The sequence below is a fragment of the Danio rerio genome, chromosome 6 (genome assembly GCF_052040795.2).
Source record: "Danio rerio strain M-AB ecotype USA chromosome 6, GRCz13ab, whole genome shotgun sequence".
NCBI classification, from domain to species: domain Eukaryota; kingdom Metazoa; phylum Chordata; class Actinopteri; order Cypriniformes; family Danionidae; genus Danio; species Danio rerio.
Genome location: NC_141026.1, coordinates 10534334 through 10558185, shown reverse-complemented (window position 1 = coordinate 10558185; position 23852 = coordinate 10534334). Strand labels below are relative to the sequence as shown.

General features: G+C 34.8%; 2 protein-coding genes and 3 non-coding genes across 5 annotated transcripts; 4 read left to right on the top strand and 1 right to left on the bottom strand.

Annotated features, from left to right (window-relative positions):
- On the bottom strand, nucleotides 1-7867 carry sumo1 (small ubiquitin like modifier 1). Its single transcript, NM_213159.1, is given in 5 exon segments — nucleotides 1-1071; nucleotides 2865-2936; nucleotides 6692-6769; nucleotides 6912-6983; nucleotides 7754-7867. Coding segments are annotated over 5 exon segments (303 nt in total). The 5' UTR covers nucleotides 7766-7867; the 3' UTR covers nucleotides 1-1002.
- Nucleotides 7868-9288: 1421 nt separating this feature from the next.
- Nucleotides 9289-22996, top strand: nop58 (NOP58 ribonucleoprotein homolog (yeast)). Its single transcript, NM_001009889.3, has 15 exons — nucleotides 9289-9423; nucleotides 10271-10347; nucleotides 12078-12130; nucleotides 12368-12492; nucleotides 13665-13801; nucleotides 13992-14056; nucleotides 14159-14293; nucleotides 15035-15180; nucleotides 15297-15423; nucleotides 16472-16770; nucleotides 16988-17049; nucleotides 19266-19414; nucleotides 19495-19610; nucleotides 20516-20590; nucleotides 20669-22996. The coding sequence occupies exons 1-15, from the start codon at nucleotides 9379-9381 to the stop codon at nucleotides 20717-20719; spliced, it is 1662 nt and encodes a 553-aa protein (NP_001009889.2). The 5' UTR covers nucleotides 9289-9378; the 3' UTR covers nucleotides 20720-22996.
- LOC137496040 (small nucleolar RNA SNORD70) lies at nucleotides 12201-12291 on the top strand. Its single transcript, XR_015494461.1, has one exon. It is a non-coding gene; the product is annotated as a small nucleolar RNA SNORD70 (small nucleolar RNA).
- Nucleotides 12560-12642, top strand: LOC137496041 (small nucleolar RNA SNORD11B). The gene has a single exon (XR_015494462.1). It is a non-coding gene; the product is annotated as a small nucleolar RNA SNORD11B (small nucleolar RNA).
- Nucleotides 16802-16886, top strand: LOC137496042 (small nucleolar RNA SNORD11B). Its single transcript, XR_015494463.1, has one exon. It is a non-coding gene; the product is annotated as a small nucleolar RNA SNORD11B (small nucleolar RNA).
- Nucleotides 22997-23852: the final 856 nt, after the last annotated feature.

Below are 23852 nucleotides of genomic sequence, written 5' to 3'. Positions count from 1 at the left end.
TATTTTATGACACATTTTATTTAAAAAAAAAACAAGACAAAGCAAAGTCATAAATCTCCTAGATCCACAAAACCATCTGGACCAAACCGTACACAGTTGTTGCAGACCCCTGGAGGAAAATCAATAAAACTGGTGACACTTCTAACATGAGACAACAATTGCACATAAATAAACCACCGCTGTACGTCTTCGATTGTAAAATTCGATGGCAGAGGTATGTTCACTAGCATATGATGTACAAAAAACAACGATATTAAATGAAAGCTAATAATCCTGACAGAGCAACTTACTACAAGAACATTAGGGAACAATGCCTTATAGGGGCAGTTCACTCAAATCGGAAAATCCCGTCATCATTTACTCACGCTCACTCGGTTTTAGACCTTTACGAGTTTCATTATTCTATTGAACACAAAAGTAGATATTTTAAAGTGTGCTGGAAACCTGTAACCATTGATTTCAATAGTATTTATTGTTCAGCTTTCTTCAGATCATCTTCTTTTGTGTTCAAGAGAAAAAAGTATCTCAGGTTTGAAACTACTGAAGGAAGATTAAATATTGAGCAGTTTTAATTGTATGGTGAACTAACCCTTTAATTTTGTATTTATATAGAGAATATACATGAACACCACAGCTGCCATCATAAATTCGATTGGATTTACTAATATAATCCATAATATAATGATTTTTAGCAGTGCTGTACTGTTTCCAGTCAGCTTAAGAAACAAAACATTAGATGTCAATGCAAAATGTGACCAGAATACTTTAAAAGAGAGGCTCTCGTGAAGGCAGGTATGGATAGGTTTGCACAAAAAAAAGACAGTCAGAAGATACTAGAAGGACATTTTCTATTGTAATTCCTCCCCAACTCAAACACAGCCGTCAGAACAGATTATGCATTTGATCCAGATGGTTTTTCTGCTTCCCTTTGAGGTGACAGCAAAAGGAAACACGTCATACATACAAAATGAAGATAAAAATAAAGAGCATGAAAATAAAGGTCTAGTCGTTCCGACAGCCTCCAGTCTGTTCCTGATACACCTCGATCACGTCCTCATCTTCCATTCCCAGCTGAAACACACACACGTGGTTGATGATAAATAATAAAGTTTTCAGCAGTTCTGATTATAGGCAATTATGCTATAATAATCTGGTAGAATTTGAAAAATATCAAGTCACATAGCAGAGATGATACAAAAACCCAAATAATAAGAATCATCTCAACCAAAACCTTCATGTTAATCTGAATTAAATTTGTAGAAATACTGGAGACTGGACGGTTTATGAGCAGAGTAGTTATTATAAAAATCTCTGCTATCATACTTTTGATTTATAGATGTCAAAATAGTTTTAAGACTGGTAAAATGTAAGTTTTTAAAATTTATAAATTGAAGTAAATGGTAAATATTGTGTGATATTGAGAATATTTTCTATGTTGATATGTGTGGCCTTGGACCACAAATCCAGACAAAAAGAGGAAATATTAGAAAAAGCCGAATACTTAAACCGTATAGTTTATTATTAACAAAAAATACACTGACTGGCCACTTTATTAGGTACACCTATCCAACTGCTCGTTAACGCAACTTCTAATCAGCCAATCACATGGCAGCAACTCAGTGCATTTAGGCATGTAGACATGGTCAAGACGATCTGCTGCAGTTCAAACCGAGCATCAGAATGGGGAAGAAAGATCAGTCATTTAAGTGACTTCGAACGTGGCGTGGTTGTTGGTGCCAGACAGGATGGTCTGAGTATTTCAGAAACTGCTGAAATTCTACTGGGATTTTTACACACAACCATCTCTAGGGTTTACAGAGAATTGTATGAAAAAAAGAGAAAATATCCAGTGAGCTGCATTTCTGTTGATGCCAGAGGTCAGAGGAGAATGGCCAGATTGGTTTGAGATCTTCTGATGGCTACTTCCAGCAGGATAACGCACCATGTCATAAAACAAGAATCATCTCAGACTGGTTTCTTGAACACGACAATGAGTTCACTGTACTCAAATGGCCTCCACAGTCACCAGAACTCAATCCAATAGAGCACATTTGGGGGGATGTGCTGGAACGGGAGTTTTGCAACATGGATGTGCAGCTGACAAATCTACAGCAACTGTGGGATGTTATCATGTCAATATGGACCAAAATCTCTGAAGAATATTTCCAGTACCTTGTTAAATCTACGCCACAAAGGATTAAGGCAGTTCTAAAGGCAAAAGGGTCAAATCCGGTAATTGTAAGGTGTACCTAATAAAGTGGCCAGTGAGTGTATATATAGTTTGTTAGGATAAAACAATATCTGCCCAAGATACAAATATTTTAAATCTTTTTACAAAGATATACTGAGAAATTAACAGTTTTATTACATTCTTAGGAATCCACAATTACACATTTTAAGTGTGACATATTAACAGCAGAAATGTACAAAATATATTATATAGCATGGGATTTTTAACTATAACTCAATAAAATTATGGAATTTTATATCAGCATTTTAAGCAATTGCCAAAAATTTTCATTCAAATTGACACTCAATGTTTGAACAAGAGTTTATATTTACATGCGTTAGTATTTCCATGTTGTAACTCAACACATCATCCTCACTGCAGAGCAGCTGGACCCTTATTTAATATAGTGATGGTTGATTTCTTTTAACATCACATAGTTTTTTGTTAATGCGGTTGATGGCATGTCATGCAACTTGTCCATGTCGACATCTGGAAAATTAAGCTAATTTTACCAAGTGATGATTAATGGCAAAAAACTGGATTTAATTAGCTGCATGGTCTATGACATTCACAACACAAGGGATATCCGTCTTTTCCTTATTGCAGTTGTTCTAATGGAACTGTGTGCTTGTACCTCTTTGGGGGTCAGGTTGTCTGTGATTCTCTGTCCCTCAAAGAGAAACCTTAGAGAGTTCACGGGTACACCCTGCAACAAATAAAACACAATGTCAAAATAGAAACATCTGAAATTAACTTCACTTATGATGCCTGAACGTATGGCAGCATATGTTCATGTCTACTGCAGAGCTCAGGGGTTACACATTTCCCATTTCAAAATTCCAGATTTTTTCAGACAAGTTTGATGCGTGTCACTTTGCACGAACTGAAAATACAGACTACTACTTAAATACAGGCTTACGCTTGATAGGCTTTTAAACTAGCACTGACTGCTAACGTTATAAAATAACAGTCACTATTTACCACTATAAATTTACAGATAAAATGATTTATTATGGGGCATTATCATCACACCATCCAAACTGTCACCCACATAACTTGACATAATTTTAAGTAATACATTTAGTACATAATACAGTCACGTGTGCATTTTGAGTGCAGATCCACCCTCACATGTTGGTCTGTTTCCACTGAGCGGTACGGTTTAGTATAAGGTACGGTTCGGTATGCTTCTTTGTCCGTTTCATTGTCAAAAGATAGCAAAAAGCAAATCGTACAATACCATACCACGTTTTGGGAAGTAATAATTAACTTATACCTAATAAGTATGTAATAATGAATAAGTATAAATAATCAACTTGAGCTCATGCTGATAACGTACGGATTCTTACAGTCTTTCAGAAATGGACAGACCCCAGAGTAACGCTAACAAAAAACAGCAAATGACAAACAAACAAGCAAATGATTCTTTCAGCGACCCAAAACACAAATAAACTGGGATGTTTAATTATGATCAACACCTTTTAGACTATAATGAACTCGGAATGACAGAATTAACAAGAGTTACATGTGCTGGTAAGGAATAAAGAAACAAATGAGAGGGTTGCACTGACTATGTTTTGTATTGTTGTTTTTTTTTTACTCAAATAAGGCCTAAATGTACATTTTGGGTAATTTTTTTGTAAATTTGTAATGGAGACTGTAAGGATCTGTATATGTTCACATTGCATTTTATTGCGGATGTTAAAAGTTCATAGAAAGGTTAGTAATTACATTTTTTTACATAAGTATTTATGTGTATTGACCTTATTCTAAAATGCGGAAGTGCGCCTGATTTCACGATTGTCTTAGAACTTCCGTTTCAGTCGCCTATGGGAGAAATGACAAGGAATTATAAACGGCAAAAAACGGTCAAACTACTTGCTCTACAAACAAATGTTTGCATGACTACACAGACCAAGTAGAATAAAATAACAAGGAAATATCAGTTTGCAACATCAAACAGCGAAACGAGCAGTTTTTAATGTCTAAAAATGAATGGAAGTGAATGAGACCGGAAGTCTCGTGCCAAAAAAGATTCAAATGGCAGCGCCCACTCGTCTGCGGAGAATAAGGTCAATAAAGCACCTGTTTTGTGAGAAGTGCTTCTCATATGATATGTGAACGACCCATATGGCTTTACTTTTAGTTGAGTGACATGATGTAGACTGCAACTTTCTGCCTCCATGCCTACTACTAAAAGGGTACCATTTGGCAGTGGAGACACAAGCCTGATAAAGGTTACCCACACCGTACTGATCTATACCACACTGTATGATTTGGTTGAATTGGTTTTCTTAAAAAAAACAGTAAATAAAGAGTAAATGAATGAGAATAAACTTAAAGACTAAATACATTCACCTCCAACACACTGTAATCAATCTTTAGATATGGAACAAATATAAAACAGCAAAGTAAAGTCAGATGTAAACGATCGCACACTCTCGTTATCAGTTTCTAATCAGAGTAATGTGGAGCTGAACATTTTTACATTAAAAATACACACTTTTAAAAATGACAAACAGCGGTGTGTAATGAAAATACAAGACTTGAATTCATTCAGTTGTTCTAAACTTCTCAAATCGTTTTGTTTAAAGCAAATTCTGATATTGTCTTTGTGCATTTTCTAGAATAATGGTGCTGTTCACAAAACCATCGCCAACCAACTAAGATCACAATTTCCTTCATTACAAAAATAGTTCAGCAATTCAGTGTTATTCCAAATATACATCCATACATCTTATAGCAAACATTCACAAACAGCATCACACACTTGGTTGGTTGGAGCTACACCTCTAGAGCTGTAGTTAGATGCAGAGTTCCAGGCTGTGTTCTATTCTGAATCATCCACCCTATGCCCTTGTCCATTTGAACACAAATACTCTGAATCATTTAAAAACATTAAAGGTTGTCTTGTTCACATTTTATATTAAAGTTATTCTTATTACAGTTCAGTTTATAAACTTCAAATTGACAACTGTGCTATCTCCATAGTGCACTCCCATAACATTTATGCCATTTTAAACGCAGCAGTGACTCGTGAAGAAAGCTACATTTACAATCAAAAACCTGTTTACACACTTCCAGCAACTGTTAAAACAAACATTTAAGGTAATGATTTTAACTTGTATAGAAAATTGATCTCTAATATACTGTAAAAATGCTATGGTCCACACATTTCTTTTACATGGCCCATCATAAATTGATTAAACTTAATTTTTTTTCATAAATTTAAGTGGGCTTAACTTAAAACAATTAAGTTGTCCTCAAGAACACAAGTTTCAGCTAATTATATATAAGTACTTTGAACAAGCCGCAAAAGTCTTTTTTTTTAGTGTATATGATATATGCAACATTTCTGCAGTGGTTTGAGTGTTTATAAAACTGTAATAGTAATTTATTTAAATACAAAAATATACTTTTGTAAAATGTAATTTCTGAAACATGTAACTTTATAAGCAACAGATAAATATAAATATATTTTTTACATCTTTGACCATATACATATATATATATATATATATATATATATATATATATATATTTCAGAATTAGATTGCATGTCATTATATAATGGGTTTATGTTTTATTTATAATAGCAGAGAGTATGATATGGAATATTGTCAATAATATTTGTAAAAGAAAGTAAATACTTGTGTCGTTGCGTTTCATTTAAGAAAGCAGAGATAAAGAAAAGCCGAGGCAAGCAAACTAAATGTTTATTACCAAAACTCATAATGGGTAAAAATATATATATATATCCTGTGTGTAACAATATTTTCTGTACCAAAACTAAAAGCATCTATTAATGTGAATTTCCTCTTAATAAATTGTTACTCCACCCCCTTTAGATGATCATTACAGACGTTTTATGTTTTAACTAACATGGTTCAAATAATTGATCTGAAAGAGAGAATAAACTGTCCAGGGGTCTCATTTATAAACATGGTATACACAAAATTGGGGGTGGAAACACGTGTACGCCACTTCTTATACAGGTTATTATGATCTATAAAAAACAAACTTGACGGGAGAATGTGCGCAGCTTTAAGTAAACACATTTCGCTTAAATATTGACTTAATTCAAGCACTTTAAATCATCATAAAAGCCATAATAATTAATAAATAAATAAAAATGTATTCTGGTGTACATTCACTTTTAGGAAAGTTTCTATGCAATGTTTTATAAATGAGACCTCAGGAACCTTAACTGAAACATACACAACTATTTAAACATTGTTTTTTGTTTCGGCAATGACGCATTAATTTGATCACAGTTAAGATTTTTACAGTGTTAGTGTATTTCTATTTGTAACAATACTCACAATAATACAGATTTTATGCATTTTTGATTGAATAAAAGTAGCATTAGTGCGTTTTTTAAAAATCCTACCCACCCCCCAAAACCTCTGAATGGTAGTGTAGATTTATCGTTATCCCTCATAAATGGAAAAACTGACTCACCTGTCTCTGACTGTAGGATTCCTTCAGCTTCTTTAAATGTGTCGTCATCTTCACTTTAAAGTGAATTTCACTGTTGTCCTGCGAAATGAAAGGAAATCATCAAATCTGTTCAGATCTTTTCATATATCTCATTATAAAAGAACAGCTGGATTGGTTTTAAACAGTAATGGGTTTAAATATGAAAACCTGCATTTCCTAGAAAACAAGTGCTTTTGCTCACCTGACCGATCACTTTGAGTTTAATGTACTCTCCATCCTTCTTCTCGCCTCCATCACTTGAGGGCTTGGTCTCCTATTAAAACAAAACAAGCATTCGATTACTGCATGTCATATTGTTTTTTTATCAGATTTAATGTAATGAATTAAAAAAATATCTTGGGACTGAATTCAATAAAATATTGACTGAAGATCGTATAAAATAAGGTAGATCCGATTTTAATAAATTATAATTATATATATATATATATATATATATATATATATATATATATATATATATATATATATATATATATTATATATAAAATAATATTGTGAGTGTTGTTATCATTTAAACACTAGGCTGTGTGTGTGTGTGTGTGTGCTTTGAATGTAAACACACAACCTAACGTTACTCTTCTATCGCGAGCTGTTAATACGAGCACAAACCGAACACAAACTAACGTGAACAAATAACGAATAATCCTAATGAACATATCAAAAAATCAACAATTAATAACTAATTCAAATGTTCAGCATGGTCTATCAGCTCAAGATATTATGAACTCTGCTTTCAGGGCCCAGAGCAGCTAACTAGCACACATGCTAATTGGACGATTTGAGGAAGAAATTCACATATTTTTGGCATTTGTGAACACAGTAAATTGGACTAATGTGTAAATTGCGAGAACCAGAAACTATGCACAGTTAAAAACACTCAAGCATTTTTATCAAAAATACTTTCCAAACCACAGTCAGCTAGACAGGCTAAAAGCTGGGCCCTCTTATTTTCATTTTCTATAAGTCCGTCTTTCTCGTCTGCTCTCATGAAAGTTCGATTCAGCATCACAGGTTTAGACTCACCGTGTCTGACATGATATTCCGCAATGTGCAGCCCTTCTGTAGATCAAGATTGTTTGATTTAAACGATACAGTGTTATGTACAGTAATGAGAGGTTTTGATAGTGCTACCAGCAGACCCACAACACAGCGCCGTTGACGTCATTGGAAAGGGGCTGGACTTTCTATGACACTGGGTCGATGACCCAACGAGCGTTGTTTTTCTCACCACGCTCTTTCTGATTGGCTCCAATCGCCATCTGCGATGTTGCTATTGGTAAAACATAGGGAGGCCCGTATTTTGCAAAAAAAAAAAAAAAAAACACATCAGTATTTTGGTCACGAAATATTAGAGTGCAAAAATAATGTGACAACTACACTACACCTCTGGAGGACGAAACCTGCAAAAGCAACAAATAAATAAATACGCAAATAAATAAATTAATTAACACATGTACAAATTCCTTCATAAATAAAACAGTAAATAAATACGCAAATAAATAAATAAATAAATGACTAAATATATACACAAGTTCCTACATAAATAAAATAATTAATAAATAACTACACGAATAAATGAATAAATACTCAAATCCCTGTGTAAATAAAACAATAAATAAATAAATACACAAAAAATAAATAAATACAAATTCTTGCATAAATAAAACAATAAATAAATAAATACACAAATAAATTAATAAATAAATAGACAAATTCCTGCATAAATAAAACAATAAATAAACATGCTAAATAAATAAACAAATGTACAAAATAAATACACAAATTAAAAAGATAAAAAATAAAAAGCAATGAATAAATAAAGTAAATAAATAAAGCAATAAATAAATAAAACAATAAATTAATATGCAAATAAAAAATCAATTAGTTAATAAATTCGCAAATTCCTGCATAAATAAAACAATAAATCGTTTATTTTATGTATTTATAACTTTTAATGCCATAGATTTTAAAAAAGACATTAAGACTAATTCAGTGGATCAAAGGTAATATAAAAAATCTGTATAATGTTACTGAACATTTTATTTCAAATACAGTTTCTTCTGAGAATTTTAGAAAGCTGAATGTATTGTGTATTTAACAGAAATATCAAGCAGAATTATTATTAATCATAGAGCACCAAGTAAAATTGACCATAACAAATTCTGAACTCTCATTGGAATATTAAACATATTTACATACAACAATACAGATATTTAAAATTGAAATAATATTTCATATTATAATTGTTTATTCATCTTTTTGTCTAAAACATTTAAATATCTTTTTTTTTTACAAAACTTTTGTTTAGTATATTATTATTATCATCATCATCATCATCATCATCATCATCATCATCATCATCATCATCATCATCATCATCCTCATTATTTGGAATATGACATTATCCAAAATATTGTCTCTACACACTTTGAATATAAAACTCGAAAACTGAAAATCAACACGAGGTGATGGTGCATGAAAATGAGGCTGAGACTACTGCACATGCGCACATTTCACTGGCAGTATTGCGCATGCTCGTCCTGTCCCATGTGCGCCTCGTGGAGAGAGCGACTTCTTGTAGCGGAAGGCTCTCGGTCTCGGGAGCTCGACCTTAAACTTTATTCAGAGCAAGAAAAGCTGTTTCAAAAATGTTAGTGTTATTTGAAACTGCCGCCGGCTATGCCATTTTTAAGGTAAGCTCATTTTTTTGTGTTAATTAAATGTATTTGTAGCCGTTTTCTTGCAGTTGTGTAGCTTTTACGGTTACACTTAGCTAGCCGGCGAAGTTAGCAGTGCTGTCCGAGACTTTCAAAAAGACAAAACGTACAATCTAAGGATTTTTATTAATGCAAATGCTGTTAGTACATATGTAATTTTGTAGCTCACTCGTTTTTCCCCAGTGCGGTGTGTCAATGAGGGTAAAGCGGGTCTCATGTGGCCTGCTCTGCAGCACAGCCACGTTGTGTCTTCAGCGCTTTTTCTACACTCACTGTTAGTCGAGTTTGGACTGTTTTTAAAGTAGTCAAGATGATAAAATATAATTTAGTAGTTGCAAAACAGATGCAACAAATGTATTTACATATTTAATTAAATCTTATGAAGATATTTACTGTTTAAATGCACCTCGCCACTATAGCTCATGTTTCCACATGGTCGCTCAGCGTATAACGTTAGAGGTAACGTTAAAGTTGGTTTTATATTTTCACTTTCGCACATTCTCCTTAAATTAAGTTCAGAAAAGTATCATTTACAAATTCTGATTGGTAAAATTATATTAGTAGTCAATGGCTTATCAACGTATAACATTGTTCACAGTCGATTAATTGGTGCTTATGTTGCTTTAAGGCATACTTCAATGCGATTTCAGACCCAACACTCAAAGTACCATGATAAACAATATAGGGAATATTAAATGAATGACTGCGAATATAAAACCAACTTTACCTCAATGCTTAGTGTCGACCGCTTGAAGGCTTTAAGTAAGTCTAGTATTTAGATGGTGTCTGTGCACTTTAATCAACAGCTTTTTCTGTTGTCCAGGTCCTGGATGAACAGAAGCTCCAGCAGGTGGACAGCCTGTGGAAGGAGTTTGAGACGCCGGAAAAAGCCAACAAAGTGTGAGTTTTACAGTAGAAATGTGTAATATTATATTTAATGTTGCCTTGTCTCAGAAATGTCCTTGATTTGATGATGTTTAAGTCGAATTTTTGATAATATAGTTTATAAATAAGGAACCAAACATGCTTTAAGACCTTTGACACATATAATATTAAATTATTATTTTTTTATATATATTACTTTATCGATATAGTCATGTTTTATTTTCAGGTAATTTTGGACAATGTATGGCGTTTCATTTGGTGTCAACAATGCTTTAATCTCTATGAAGATTGTATAAGTGTCAACTTCTGTGAATTATTTTTACATGCTCCCCATTGACAAGTTGTACATTGTACACTAGGGGTGCAACAAATCAATATAATCACGGTTTCTGTATGGTATGGTTTGTGCTATGCTTAGAAAAAAATGACTACAGAACAATTCAAAGAACAATAAACATATTTATTGATGAACAAACACCTGACAATGCAATAGCTTTACACACATGACCTTAGATTTGCATGTTCTTGCATTAAATAAAAGTAGGGCATTTTGAAAATTGTATGTTCAAATAAACTGCTAAGAAAATAGAGAAAGCTTTAATTTTTCTATTTTACATCTCCACTCAACAGTCTCAACCAATTATGCTAATAATTGTCAACACATATTCGTAATTGGGCACTTTTAAAGTATTGATTACTTCTGTTTACATGATGCTTGCATTTCTAAGACAACAACACATTTTTATTTATGATTTCTTAATGAATTTATTATGATTCCAGAGGGCTCCTTTACACTTACTAGCACCATCGTAGTGAATGAAACTAAAGCAGAGAGAGTGTTGGGCTCTTCTCTCCTAATTCAGGGGGAACAGTCAGTCGAGAAGAAAACTTAGCAGACAGCGGGTAAAAAGAGTGAATAGCGGGGTTGATTGGTGCGGAAGAACACTCAGAAAGAGCGGGACTGAAGTAACTGTCCGAGCCCTTATGGGACGCTTCTGGGTCCTGACACGGACCTTGATCCACCTGTTGGTGACAACTGATCTAGGCTATCGCTGCAACAACAGCAAAAAAATGGCATTTATGTTTTTGTGTCTGTTGACACTGACAGCAATGCTCTGTGATTTGGCCTTACCTGCATCTTTGTGCTGTATCTTCACTTGCCATGCTGAAACCCACAGAAACTCCACACACACCGAAACGAGATGTGAATGTTAGGTCTTCGACGAGAATATCAACGTTAGAGTAAGCGTGAAAGATAATCAAAAGCATACAAAGGGGGGGAAACTGCCTTGTTGCAGTTGTTTCTACTAACAAACTAATATTAAAAAATGCATCTTCTGAGCCGTGAATCACAGGGCGCACCAAAACGTGGGAGAACAATAGGACAATACTTTTTTTTCAATAGGGAATCGTTGCATCCCTAATGTACAACTATTAGTGAACATTGCAGCATGTAAAATGTTACTTTTTTATATCTCTTTAGAAGTTGATGCAAGTAAACTTAATTTTAGGCTTGACTTTTCTAAGTAATGTATATTAAAAGTAATTCATATAACATCAATATAGGGAGTTTTCAGATTAGCCATTGTTACAAATTCACAAGTTCATTTCAGTCATAATTTTCATTTAGGTTGTGTAAATTCTTTAACATTTCAGGCAAATATGTAGTTTCAAATGTTTGCCGTCATTCTGCAATCACAAACAGTTTGTTAATCTCACTATTTGTATGTTTGTTTGATTTTCAGGGTAAAACTGAAGCATTTTGAGAAGTTCCAGGACACGACAGAAGCTCTCGCAGGTAACATTTCCATAATGATAAGCCTTATTGTAGAGCAGACTCTTAAAGTTTTTTTTTATTTGTATTTTTTTTATCTGTGCGTCTATGATGTTTCTGTTCACCCAATTCAACCATGAGGTCACCAAACAGTTATTCGTCACTACCACTGAGACCACAATTATCTTACTCTTAATGTATATAGTGCAAGACAAAACAGATATAAGAGTATTCACTTTCAAAATCCTTGTGCATCTTCAGCGGCCACAGCCATGGTGGAGGGCAAACTGGGGAAAAGTCTGAAGAAAGTTCTGAAGAAGGTTGTGGCCAAAGAGGCTCACGAGCAGCTGGCCATCACTGACGCTAAACTGGGAGGAGTCATTAAGGTAAGCTGCAGGATTTCAGGTTTTAATGTGCTGAAATGATACTGCAGATATTTGGACTGTGAGAAACAACAAGCTGTGATGATGATGACCATGCGTCATTTTGCTGAAAAATCATGAGGCTTTTTTGTCACTACCTCATCTGAGCTTGTTTATTTCTCAAGGAGTCATTTATTAAAGTTAATTTTTTTTATCCTATTACTTTAGATCCTTTTAGTTTGTTTTACACCACCTAATATCACCATATTCAGGCTGTTAATTACTTTTTCAACTGCCTGTTAACATTTATGTGAGTAAATATATTCAGTTTGAATGCACCGTAAATATGCTGGCTTCCACAATTAGTTTGTGTTGGGACAAAATGAAATGAATAGTCTTTACAAATTTAGGTGGATTGAAGAAAACAGTAAGGTTTGCCCTAAGAATCGTTGTTTCAGTTCATTTTAAATGAGTAGTTTGAACACACAGCATATGTTTCAGAATATCTTTACCTACAAATCACTTAAAACATGTCATACATTTGGACTATTTTGTGCTAATTTTTAAAAATGATCTAAGTAAATAGATTTTTGGAATGCATTGGGAGGGTTAAGCAGTAGAACGGACACTGGTTCAGTTTCAATATTACCACTCTTGTGCACTGTAATGGGATATGCACATGGTATTTTCAGTAAACCAGCTCAATCCCTTCTGATGAACTTTTGTTCTGCCACTACAAAATAGCCACATTAAAGATTTGGGTTTTATTTTTGTTTTGTTTTTTTCCCCCAAAACTCTGATGTTCCATGCCTGACTAAGACACAATATGAAGTGGGTCTAAGACTGAACAAGCAGGACTGCGTTATTTCAGTTATTCTGTGCCATGTCTTTAAAATAGGAGTATATATTTTGACAGTATTTTCAATGGTATTTTAGTGATCGTCTGCTGATCCTCATGGTGCCTTCATCTCGTTTTGCGCCTGAAGAACTAAATCAATAAGATTAGTAAGCTGATTATAAGTTAATTACATTACATCAGTAATGTTGTAAAAGGGAACTGTTTGAAATTAAAAATAGTCAAATTATCCTTTTACCTGATATTTATAGGTGGCTGTAAAGCACTAGCTTTGCTTATACCACATTGCTTTAGGACAACCTTTTCTGTGTCCACTGAGACTCTCTGTCGCCCCCTGCAGGAAAAGCTAAACCTGAGCTGCGTGCACAGTCCTGCCGTCGCTGAGCTCATGAGGGGCATCAGAAACCAGATGGAGGGGCTCATCACAGGTCTTCCTGCCAGAGAGATTGCTGCCATGTCTTTGGGTTTAGCTCACAGGTTAGTTTATAGTTTACACTTGATCGAATGCACTCTATGCTCATGTCGATGATTATTTTGTGCTGACTGACTTTTCTGACGATATTCTTCAGCCTTCGTCACTACCACTGAGACTCTGAGCAGATATTCATTTTTCTTTACATATGCAAGGTTTGTTCAGCAATTGACTGGTTTTCATTGCATCTTCTAGTCTTTCACGTTACAAGCTGAAGTTTAGCCCAGATAAGGTGGACACCATGATTGTTCAAGCAATCTGTAAGAAACATCTTTATTTACATACTATTAATTAGTATAAGTTGGCCTTTTTTATAGATGAAGTTTTTTAATGAAATGTACACTTCACTTTTTCACCTGCAGCTCTGCTGGATGATCTGGATAAGGAGCTCAATAACTACATCATGCGCTGCAGGGAATGGTACGGCTGGCACTTTCCAGAGATTGGCAAGATCATCACAGATAACCTGGCATACTGCAAGACTGTCCGCAAGATTGGTTAGTTCTTCCAGCAAAAGCATCCATATTTCGGTTTTCCTTACAAAGTGTGTTGTGCATGTGAAAGGTGTGTGAGTCACACCGATAATACAAATTAAATATAAATATACAAGTTAGAGAATTAAAATCAAATTAGATTTTAAAAAAATTAAGTTTGCTCATTTTATGCAAGTCCAAACTCATCTTAAAGGTAAATTAAAGCTGAAAGATTTATGTCCCTGAATTGTATGTTTTATCCTGACGTTTCAAAACTTTAGGAGATCAGAAATCTAAATTATCCTAGGATGAGTTTTAACTAAATGTTTTCTGGCATAACACACATGCTTTATATGATTAAACTGTATTTCTGGCTTACATTCACATTAAAACAAACAGAAGCTTAGCCATACCGGTTTGTTGTGTGAGCAAACTTACCAGAACTTCTCATCAAATTTGAATGGTGTAAACATTGTCCCCTGGTGTTTATATGTGTGTTAAAGACTAAATTATTTCTATACATCATAAATAGCCATCGCATTTCTTTTGAAGACTTCAATCTAAAAGCTAATTTTATTGTGATTCATTGTTTATAAGTATAAGAGTATTTATAAAGCATCAGTTTTGGAAGAGACTTTTTGTAGAGTGGCTGCAATCTTTAGATTCAATTAATATCCTCATATTCTGCTATCTGAATAATGAATTGACAGCTAAAGCTAAGGTTTTCAATGATAAAATGTTGTCTTTTTTTCATTCATTGTTTAGGTGATCGGACAAATGTGGCGACGACAGAGCTGTCTGAGTTTCTGCCAGAGGAGATTGAGGCGGAGGTGAAGCTGGCTGCAGAGATCTCGATGGGCACAGAGGTGTCTGAGGAGGACATTGCTAACATCATGCACCTGTGTGACCAGGTGTGTTAAACAACAGTTTGGCTGAAGCATCTTGAGTTTATATTGGTTTGCAGGATTAACTGTTTTTATCAATAGTTAATCTGTAGTTGATTCATATTTTTCCTCTCTACTTCCAGGTTATTGAAATATCAGAGTACCGCACACAGCTGTATGATTATCTGAAGAATCGCATGATGGCGATTGCACCAAATCTCACAGTCATGGTGGGAGAATTGGTGGGAGCCCGTCTCATTTCTCATGCAGGTGAGCTCTGGATAGCTGAAGAAAATTAGGTGTAACATTTGATACATTCTGTTTTTCATGACTGGATTGTGATTGGTACAATATGCTTTTTTGGGGGGTAATTGGTTTTCATTTAGAGTTTCAGAGATCCAATTGAAGATAAATGGAGTTACTGTTAACTAAATCTACAAGTTATTCTAAACTCCTCAATATGTCCAGTCTTCCTGAGCAAGCAATTGTAGGTTTGTAACAAATCTGCCTAAAACTTATTGAGTTCCTTAGTTGTATGTGAGGTTGTATGTGTATATGAAACTCATTTAAGTAGCTGGGGGTCAAACAATTGGTTCATGCTGTTAAAGGAACAGTTCACCAAGAAATGAAAATTTACACGCTCTCAAGTAGATTCAAGCTGAAATTTGGATATGGTAATGTTTGGTTTTCAACATCTGCTGCAAGCAATAATAATAATAAATCTTTACATCATTTACACAATGGGGGGAATCTCATCCAGCACCTGGATGACGCGACGACAGCCATATTGCACTAGACTGCGCCCCACACACTAGCTGATTGGTGGCGAGGAAAAGTGATGAAGCCAATTATGATACGGGGATGGATAGGAAACCATGATGGACAGAGGCCAGTGGGCAAATTTGGCCAGGATGCCAGGGTTAAACCCCGACAGATAGGTTCATCTGTCCAATTAGAGCAGCGTTTAGAAACCAAATCCTGGAACTTTCCATTTCATACTTGTGAGAAGAGATGATATTGCTTTCGTTTTCTCATAATATGTGTTGCTTTTAAAAAAATGTATATATGTGTGTGTGTATGTATATGTGTATATATATATATATATATATATATATATATATATATATATATATATATATATATATATATATATATATATAAACATAGAAGAGCTCCAAAACAAACATGGTCCCCTTTAAAATGGCAAAATAGGGGCACTTTATTGTACTTGTAATTGAACCTCCACCCAGTATATAATTCAGCATTTTCTTTGACTTGTGTGTCGTCTTGAATTATAAACTTGTCTTGTTTTTGTCAGGATCTCTGTTGAACTTGGCCAAACACCCTGCGTCCACTGTGCAGATCCTCGGGGCAGAGAAAGCACTGTTCCGTGCTCTGAAAACTCGTCGGGATACGCCGAAATATGGTCTCATCTATCACGCCTCTCTGGTGGGACAGACCACAGCCAAGAACAAGGGTAAAATCTCCAGAATGCTGGCGGCCAAAACGGCGCTCGCCATCCGTTACGATGCGCTGGGTGAAGACACCAATGCAGAGATGGGAGTGGAAAACAGAGCCAAGCTGGAGGCCAGACTACGCTTCCTGGAGGAGAAAGGGGTTAGTGCTAATATTTCTGTTTTAACCGTGTCACAAGCGGTGATGAAGATGACTTGGATGTCACAGTCCTGAAAATAACATGTGGGTTTTTTGTCACTACCTCTTCTGAGCTTGGTTTTCCATACAGCACTTCATTCTTGAAGCAGGATGTTCAGTTTAAGTGAATGAGTTTATGGTCATGGTAAATCCCTGATGTAGTTTTGTCTTTTTATTCTAGATCAGGCGCATCAGTGGTTCAGGCAAAGCCCTGGCAAAGGCTGATAAATATCAACACAAGAGGTGAGTGTTTCTTTGTGACTGACTGTACTTCATATTGAAGTGTGTGTATGTGCAAGGGTCTGGAAAAAATTTTATGATTGCTTTAATTGCCCGTGTACACTTATGTCCGTGTCCACTGTCAAAAGGTACCAAAAAGTTTTTCAAAGGGTACCTAGCACAACAAAAGGGTACCAAAGGGTGGCGCTAGATGCGCTGCTCCATTTTTAAATACACAGCCGAGACATTACACTATAATAATATATACATATAATAGCAAGCCACAAGTAAGGCTATTTGTGTATAAAGCATCTGTTTTCTATATGATATGTGGATTTCCTCAAGCAAGAATGAAGTAGACTGCAACTTTGTTGTACACCACGCCAACTAATGCCGAGTTCAGACTGCATGATTTTCAAAGTAGTCATGTCACAGATGTTTTCACACTGCATGACTATCTGGGCTTGCGTTTTGTCGCTGCTTTGTTTACACTGCAAGATGGATTGGCGACATGGACATTCACATTGCATGACTTTACTATAGGGAGAATCGCCGACAACTTTGTCCAAACTACGTCTCACAGCCAAAAACATGTAGTATATCTTTTGTTATTAACTATATAATGAGAAAGAAGCCTTTAATGGGGTAGAGCATGTACATGTTTGCTCACCTGGGTTTAAAGGGAATTAGCCATTTCTCCTCAACGTTGATAATAAACTAATTTCTTTCTGTATGAAACGTCAAACAGACACGGTTGGTCCTGAGTCCTGTCAAACCTCCACTAGTTTTTCCTCCATTTCGTTGGTCCAAAAAAACCGAAAAAGAGCGCTTTTACCTTTTCCCCCAGCCTCCCGCTAGCCTGCAGCAGGTACACACACAAGTGAATGCCGCTATCTCATTGGCTGCAGGCGATCGCCAATGTTATTTTCAGTCAAAACTCGATTCACACGGCATGATTTGAATCGCCGACAGCTCCAGATATTTAGCACGCCGAATATCTCGCAGGCATCGGCGACTCATCGGCGAATCTCTCAGATCGCGTCTTTGATAGTTCATACTGTGTGATTGTCACTCACGTGCACGAGCAGCGATTTGCCTGTGATTTCAGGCATTTGTCGGCGATTTCTCAAAACCTGTCGCCGAGCCAAAATCGGGGCTAAAATCACGCAGTCTGAACTAGGCATAAAAGGGTACCATTTGACAGTTAAGAGAAAAGCATGTTAAAGTTGACCAGTACCAATCTAAACCACCACTCAGGGGAAATGAGGCATAATAGCCATTTAATAGTTGTGTTTTTAGTAAATTGTTAATTTGTCTTCTCTACTTTTTTTAAAGTGCTTATATATTATTCTTGTTTAAAAATAAGACATTTTAGATTTGTGAGAAAGTTAGGGGGAAATATCTGTATAGATGCATATAATTAATATTAAAGGTCTAAAAACATTGACCTTGTCTTTTCCTGTAAATGCTGTTAATGAAAATGTTATTGGAAATTTTGAAAACACTTTATTAGTACTTTATAAAATAATTTAAGTTAAAAATTATCAACACGTATCTGCTATTGGCCAGTCCAGAGAACTGATGGTAAATTTAAAGTGGCATTTCATTTATTTGCTGCTTACAGTTTGTTCACATTAGAATCCTGAAAAAAAAAATATTAAACACAGTTCATCCAAAAATGAAAATTACCCCTTAATTTACTCCCTTGAAAGACATCTTTGCTGTATATGATTTTTCTTTTCTCAGACAAACAGTAGTTTTGAATTGTATCCTTTCTCTTTCGTGCTGTATGATGGTGTTTGGTAGTGGCTGTTATTTTTAAGCTTTCAAAATCCGTGATAAGAAAAAGTAGAACATTTTTACAAATACACAGATTTGCTTCATAAGACATGCATTAAGCCCCTGGTGATGTATGGGGTGGTTTGATAATAGATTTAAGCACTTTTGGAAGCTTCAAAATAAAAGCCACTATTAAACACTATTATATCAAAGATATAATTAAAAACTACTTTGTGTTCATCTGACTGAAAAAAGTCATATGCAGTGAGGATGGCTTGAGTAAATGATGGGGCTAATTCTCATATTTGGGTGAACTAATTCTTTAAGGTTTCCACAAAAGCGCCTTGTTTCTTGAGCACAAAATCAACAAATCGCAATAATATGGCTTAAATTCTGCTTTGCCATCACAGCAATAAATTACTGTTTTTAATGCAGAACATGATCTTTTCACTTCCTATCAGTGATGTAAAGGTATATGACCCTTCTGGTGACTCAACACTCCCCACCGTCTCGAAGAAGAGGAAGATTGAAGAGGTCGAGGAGGCCGAAGAGGAAGACCAGCCCATAGAGGCTAAAGCCAAGAAAGTGAAGAGGGAAGCCCCCGCGGAAGGTGAACATCCATACGACATAACACCGCAGATACTGACACGCGTTACATTCAGATAAAGATTAAATGAATTTTTATCACAGGAGAGGCTGAAACAGAGACTCCAAAGAAGAAGAAGAAAAAGAAGAGGGCTGAGGAGGAACCCAAGCAGGAGGAGGAGGAGACTGCTGTCAGCCTGGTAGAAGAGGTCAGAGAGGAGGTCAGTCATAAATTCATCTGACTCATTATTATCCAGATGTGGGATCATTCGCTCGAGTCTAGTTCATGTGGTGTCCACATGGTCTTGTAGTCTTAATGTCTTAAGTTTCAAAAACAAAATTTTAGGCCTTAAAAATCTTAAATTGTGTCGTAGGTCTTAAATCATTTGGGTCTTAATATTCCTCTGTCAATGTAAAGCTACTGACTCATCCAATCAGTTTTTCTCAATAAAACATTAACAAGTTACGTTTTAACCCTATTTTGCCAATAAGATGCAATTCTTTCGAACGATAATATTTGTTTAAAAGTTCTCCTTGTCTTTGACGTTGTTCTGCATAAATTTGATAAATTATAGTAAAAAAAAATTTGTTAAAATAAGGGCATGTATATAACTAGAGTTTACTAGTTTTAACACTTTATGATGTGGCTAAGAAATTATAAAATTTTTGATGAAGTAAAACTTCCGTTTGCTCAATTGTGCAATTAGAATTTTTTTTTAGTCCTTTAAGTGTTAAATTTCATCATAACAGCCTTGAAAAGGTCTTAAAGTCTTTAATTTGACTTGGTAACACCCTGCATGGTCATGCTTTAAAGGTCATGCTTTAGTCTTTAGATCAGATTTTATTCCAATTTTATTGTTTGTGTTTGTGTTAAAGTGTTAGTTAACCTAAAACTGAGAAGTGTCATTTATTCACCCTTGTTAGAAACCCAAGGGTTTTTTTTTTTTTTTTTTTATCCTGAGTTTTTTTATGTTTATTTTATGGACTTCAGTGGTTACACCATTCTTTAAAGTACTTTTTGTGTTAATGAAACCCTAAACTTGGCAGAGAGTGAACTTTTAATCTTTGGTTAACATCCTTTAAGTATGTTTTGTGGAATTTTAACAAGTTGCTTTTTGCTTTATAGCCGTCAAAAAAGAAAAAGAAACGAGCGGCTGAGGTGGAGCTGAAAGAGGAGCCAGAAGAGACTGTGGTAGAAGAGGTAAGAACCGTGCTACAAATACAATTATATTATATCATATTTATATTTTGAAGCTCTAAATTCCCCTTTCTTTCACAGACGACAGAAAAAAAGAAGAAAAAAAAGAAAAAGGTAAAAGAAGACGAATAAACCAACAGGACTCTTTCCATGAACTTTTTGTATATAAGACATTTTTATGGTGTTTTTGGACATTATATGGACATTATCCCCCTCTCAAACAGTTCCATTTGACTGTTGTCATTTGTTTAAAAAAATATGCATTTAATTTTTTAATTATAGGATGTTTTCTCCACACATTGCTTTGATTTGTGAGAGAAAAGTCCGTAAAATCCCATATTTGATTGAGTTTTTCTAGATCATGCAGTTCAGTTTGTCTTTTATCAATGAATGTTTTTAGTTAAAAGTGAGAACGGGGTCAAACTAAAGACGTCTGTGAGCATTGTGATGTAAAACTGGGTCATTTTGTCTCAGGTTTATTAAATACTGGATGTTTCTAGCATGTGGACTCATTGAATTATTATTATTATTTATTTATTTTTTACATTTAAACTGAGTTTTGTTTTTGTTGTAAGATCATTATGCTTAGTACATTGATTAGTATAGAAAGATATTAACATGCCAACTAATTGACCATTTACTAAAACTTTCTGTATTGAAATCCACTTGAAAAGAAGAAATATGGTTTACCGTGGTTTTAGTGGAGATGAAGCTGTGGACCATGAGAACGCTTGGCCAAAATCGTAGGATGAAGTACTTTGTGTTTTATTTGTGTGTTTTACATTCCTCTCTGGTTCCTCCTCTTTCCTTGTTCCAGTAAGATCAAGCCAAGTCAAGAAGATTTGCCAAAACGCAGCATAAATTTAGCCGACCATCAGCTTGTTCTAGGTCTAATGAGCAGGAGATAGAGCAGCTATTTTGGTTATCTCTTTAACATTAGAGGAAGTGACAGAATCTGGATATCGCTGAGCCAAGACACCAGTAAATCAGATTTATGGTGAAAATCAGCTCATTTTTAATTTCGCTAGCAAAAAGGTAAAACCCTTTATTATCTGAAGGTGCTCTAAAGTGAAAAATGTTAAGCCACATACACCTCTTTATTCCACATGGTGAAAACGGTGGTTGAGATCATATTAAATGAGATTTTTACTTCTGATAGTAACTTGTAATCTGTGTACATGCAAAACATTTACATCATGCCATAATATTAAGTATATTAAAATATTCAAACACCCCATAACTTAATTCAGGGTCAAGAAAAAGATTCTAGAAGCAATTTGTTTTTGTTTGTTTTGTTTTTGTTTTTTTCTTCATAAATGTTACTTCATTTGAGGTATTAACCTCCTAGGCGGGCTTAGTTGCCACATACATGGACAACACATTTTAGCTCTTAAGTGGCTATTTAAAATACTTTAAATGTTTTATATTTTGTTACATAGTGTCATCCTGCAGCTGTTTTGCAGCATATGAAATGTCCCAAACACTATTTTTAACTTCAAAATGGGCAGAAAATGTTTTACTCTCTAATATCCAAAACATGTTAAAAAAAATTGGTTTATGCATTAAAAAACAGTAAGGAAGTAGTGTTATGTAATTTCAGAACATGAGTTCACACAAGGACATTTTTTCCTGAAAGTACATTATATCAAAAGATGATACTTTGGTTTTATTCTAATTTGGTTCAGAGCAAAAAAAAATGCATGGAAAAAAACAGCTTGGGCCTTAAGAGGTAAATGTATACAAGAATAAGTCATCATACAATTTAGTGTTATTTTAAATTGAAAAGTTTTTTGCAAAAGAAATATTTGTCTTATATTTTGAAGTGTGCTTACAAAAAAATTAACATTGCAAAAAGTTGGCTTCCACAAATTTTTTGTTTTTCCTCCACAATCATTTGTCTGCTTTTTCCACAAACTTCAATCTTTTGAGAAAGACGATCATAAAAGTTAAGTGTTGTAAATGAGGAAATTTTCCTATTTGGACTCTTGAACTATCTCTTTATTAGTATTTTTGTGCTTTGTTTTTTCATATCAAACGTCGCTCAGAAAATTATAAAGTGCATCTTCAAATGTATAAAATTTATATTTAGCTAAAACTGGCATACTTCAGCAGGTACCTAATAAAAAGATACTAGAACAACATCTCGCTTTAGAATCAATATCACCATGGCCTCAGCTGCAGTCTTCACATCTCGAGATATGCAATGTTGAATCAGGAATTGACTTGACCAGATGCAACATTGCGGTGACTTTACAAATCTAATGTTCTGGAAGATTTAACCATAATCAAGTAAAAGTTTTTGCATCTGTTCAGACCTGTGACTGGGCATTTCACGAGGGTTTAAAGCATTTATGCACAATAAATGGAGCCATTTGTAACTTAAACTGAATAAACACATTGTATTTACAACTATGCAGTGTTTTACATTTGATTATTTCTATACATGAATTCTGTTCAACTTGCACAGAAAACCTATAAAGCATTATTATTAGTTTTAGCTTTTAAAGTGTTTTATATTTTAAGATCCCCTCCCCTAGAAAATTAGGGTCCTAGTCAATCTAAATGTATTGATTATTTTTAAATAGACATATTCAAGCCATCAATAGAAAATGTATTCATATTGCAATGGACACTCACAGGCCACTTTATTAGGTACACTTTACTAGTACTGGGTTGGACCCCTTTTTGCTTTCAAAACTGCCTTAATCGTAGATTCAACAAGGTACTGGAAATATTCCTCAGAAATTTTGGTCCTTATTGACATGATACCGTCTCGTAGTGGCTGCAGATTTGTCAGCTGCACATCAATGATGCGAGTCTTCCTTTCCCCTCACATCCCATATATGCTGGTTGAGGTTTAGACATGTTTTCCCTGCAGATTCCAGAATTTCCTCAATTAATTACAGCATTCAGAATTATCATTAAAGCAGATTTATTCATCCTCGGCTCATCTTTGGTTAAAACACTCCTTAAATGGTGAAGGAGTTTTGTGGTGGCAGAGATTCTGACAGCAAACGCTTGCCCTCGCTCTCTGGCTCCATAACCCTTGCCTTAGTAGCGCAGTTCTCTCTGGGCCATTCTGGCTATTAACATGAGAAAACACTTTTATCAGCAGCTTAGACAGATTTATAGACTTAGCCTTGACCGTTACTTATGGATGAGAGCCCACGTTTCATGAAGAGCCGGAGTTCTGGACAAGAATAACCGAGGATATTTGTGTTTCTCACCACACAAACAAAACACATTGAGCAATTTGTGATGGTTA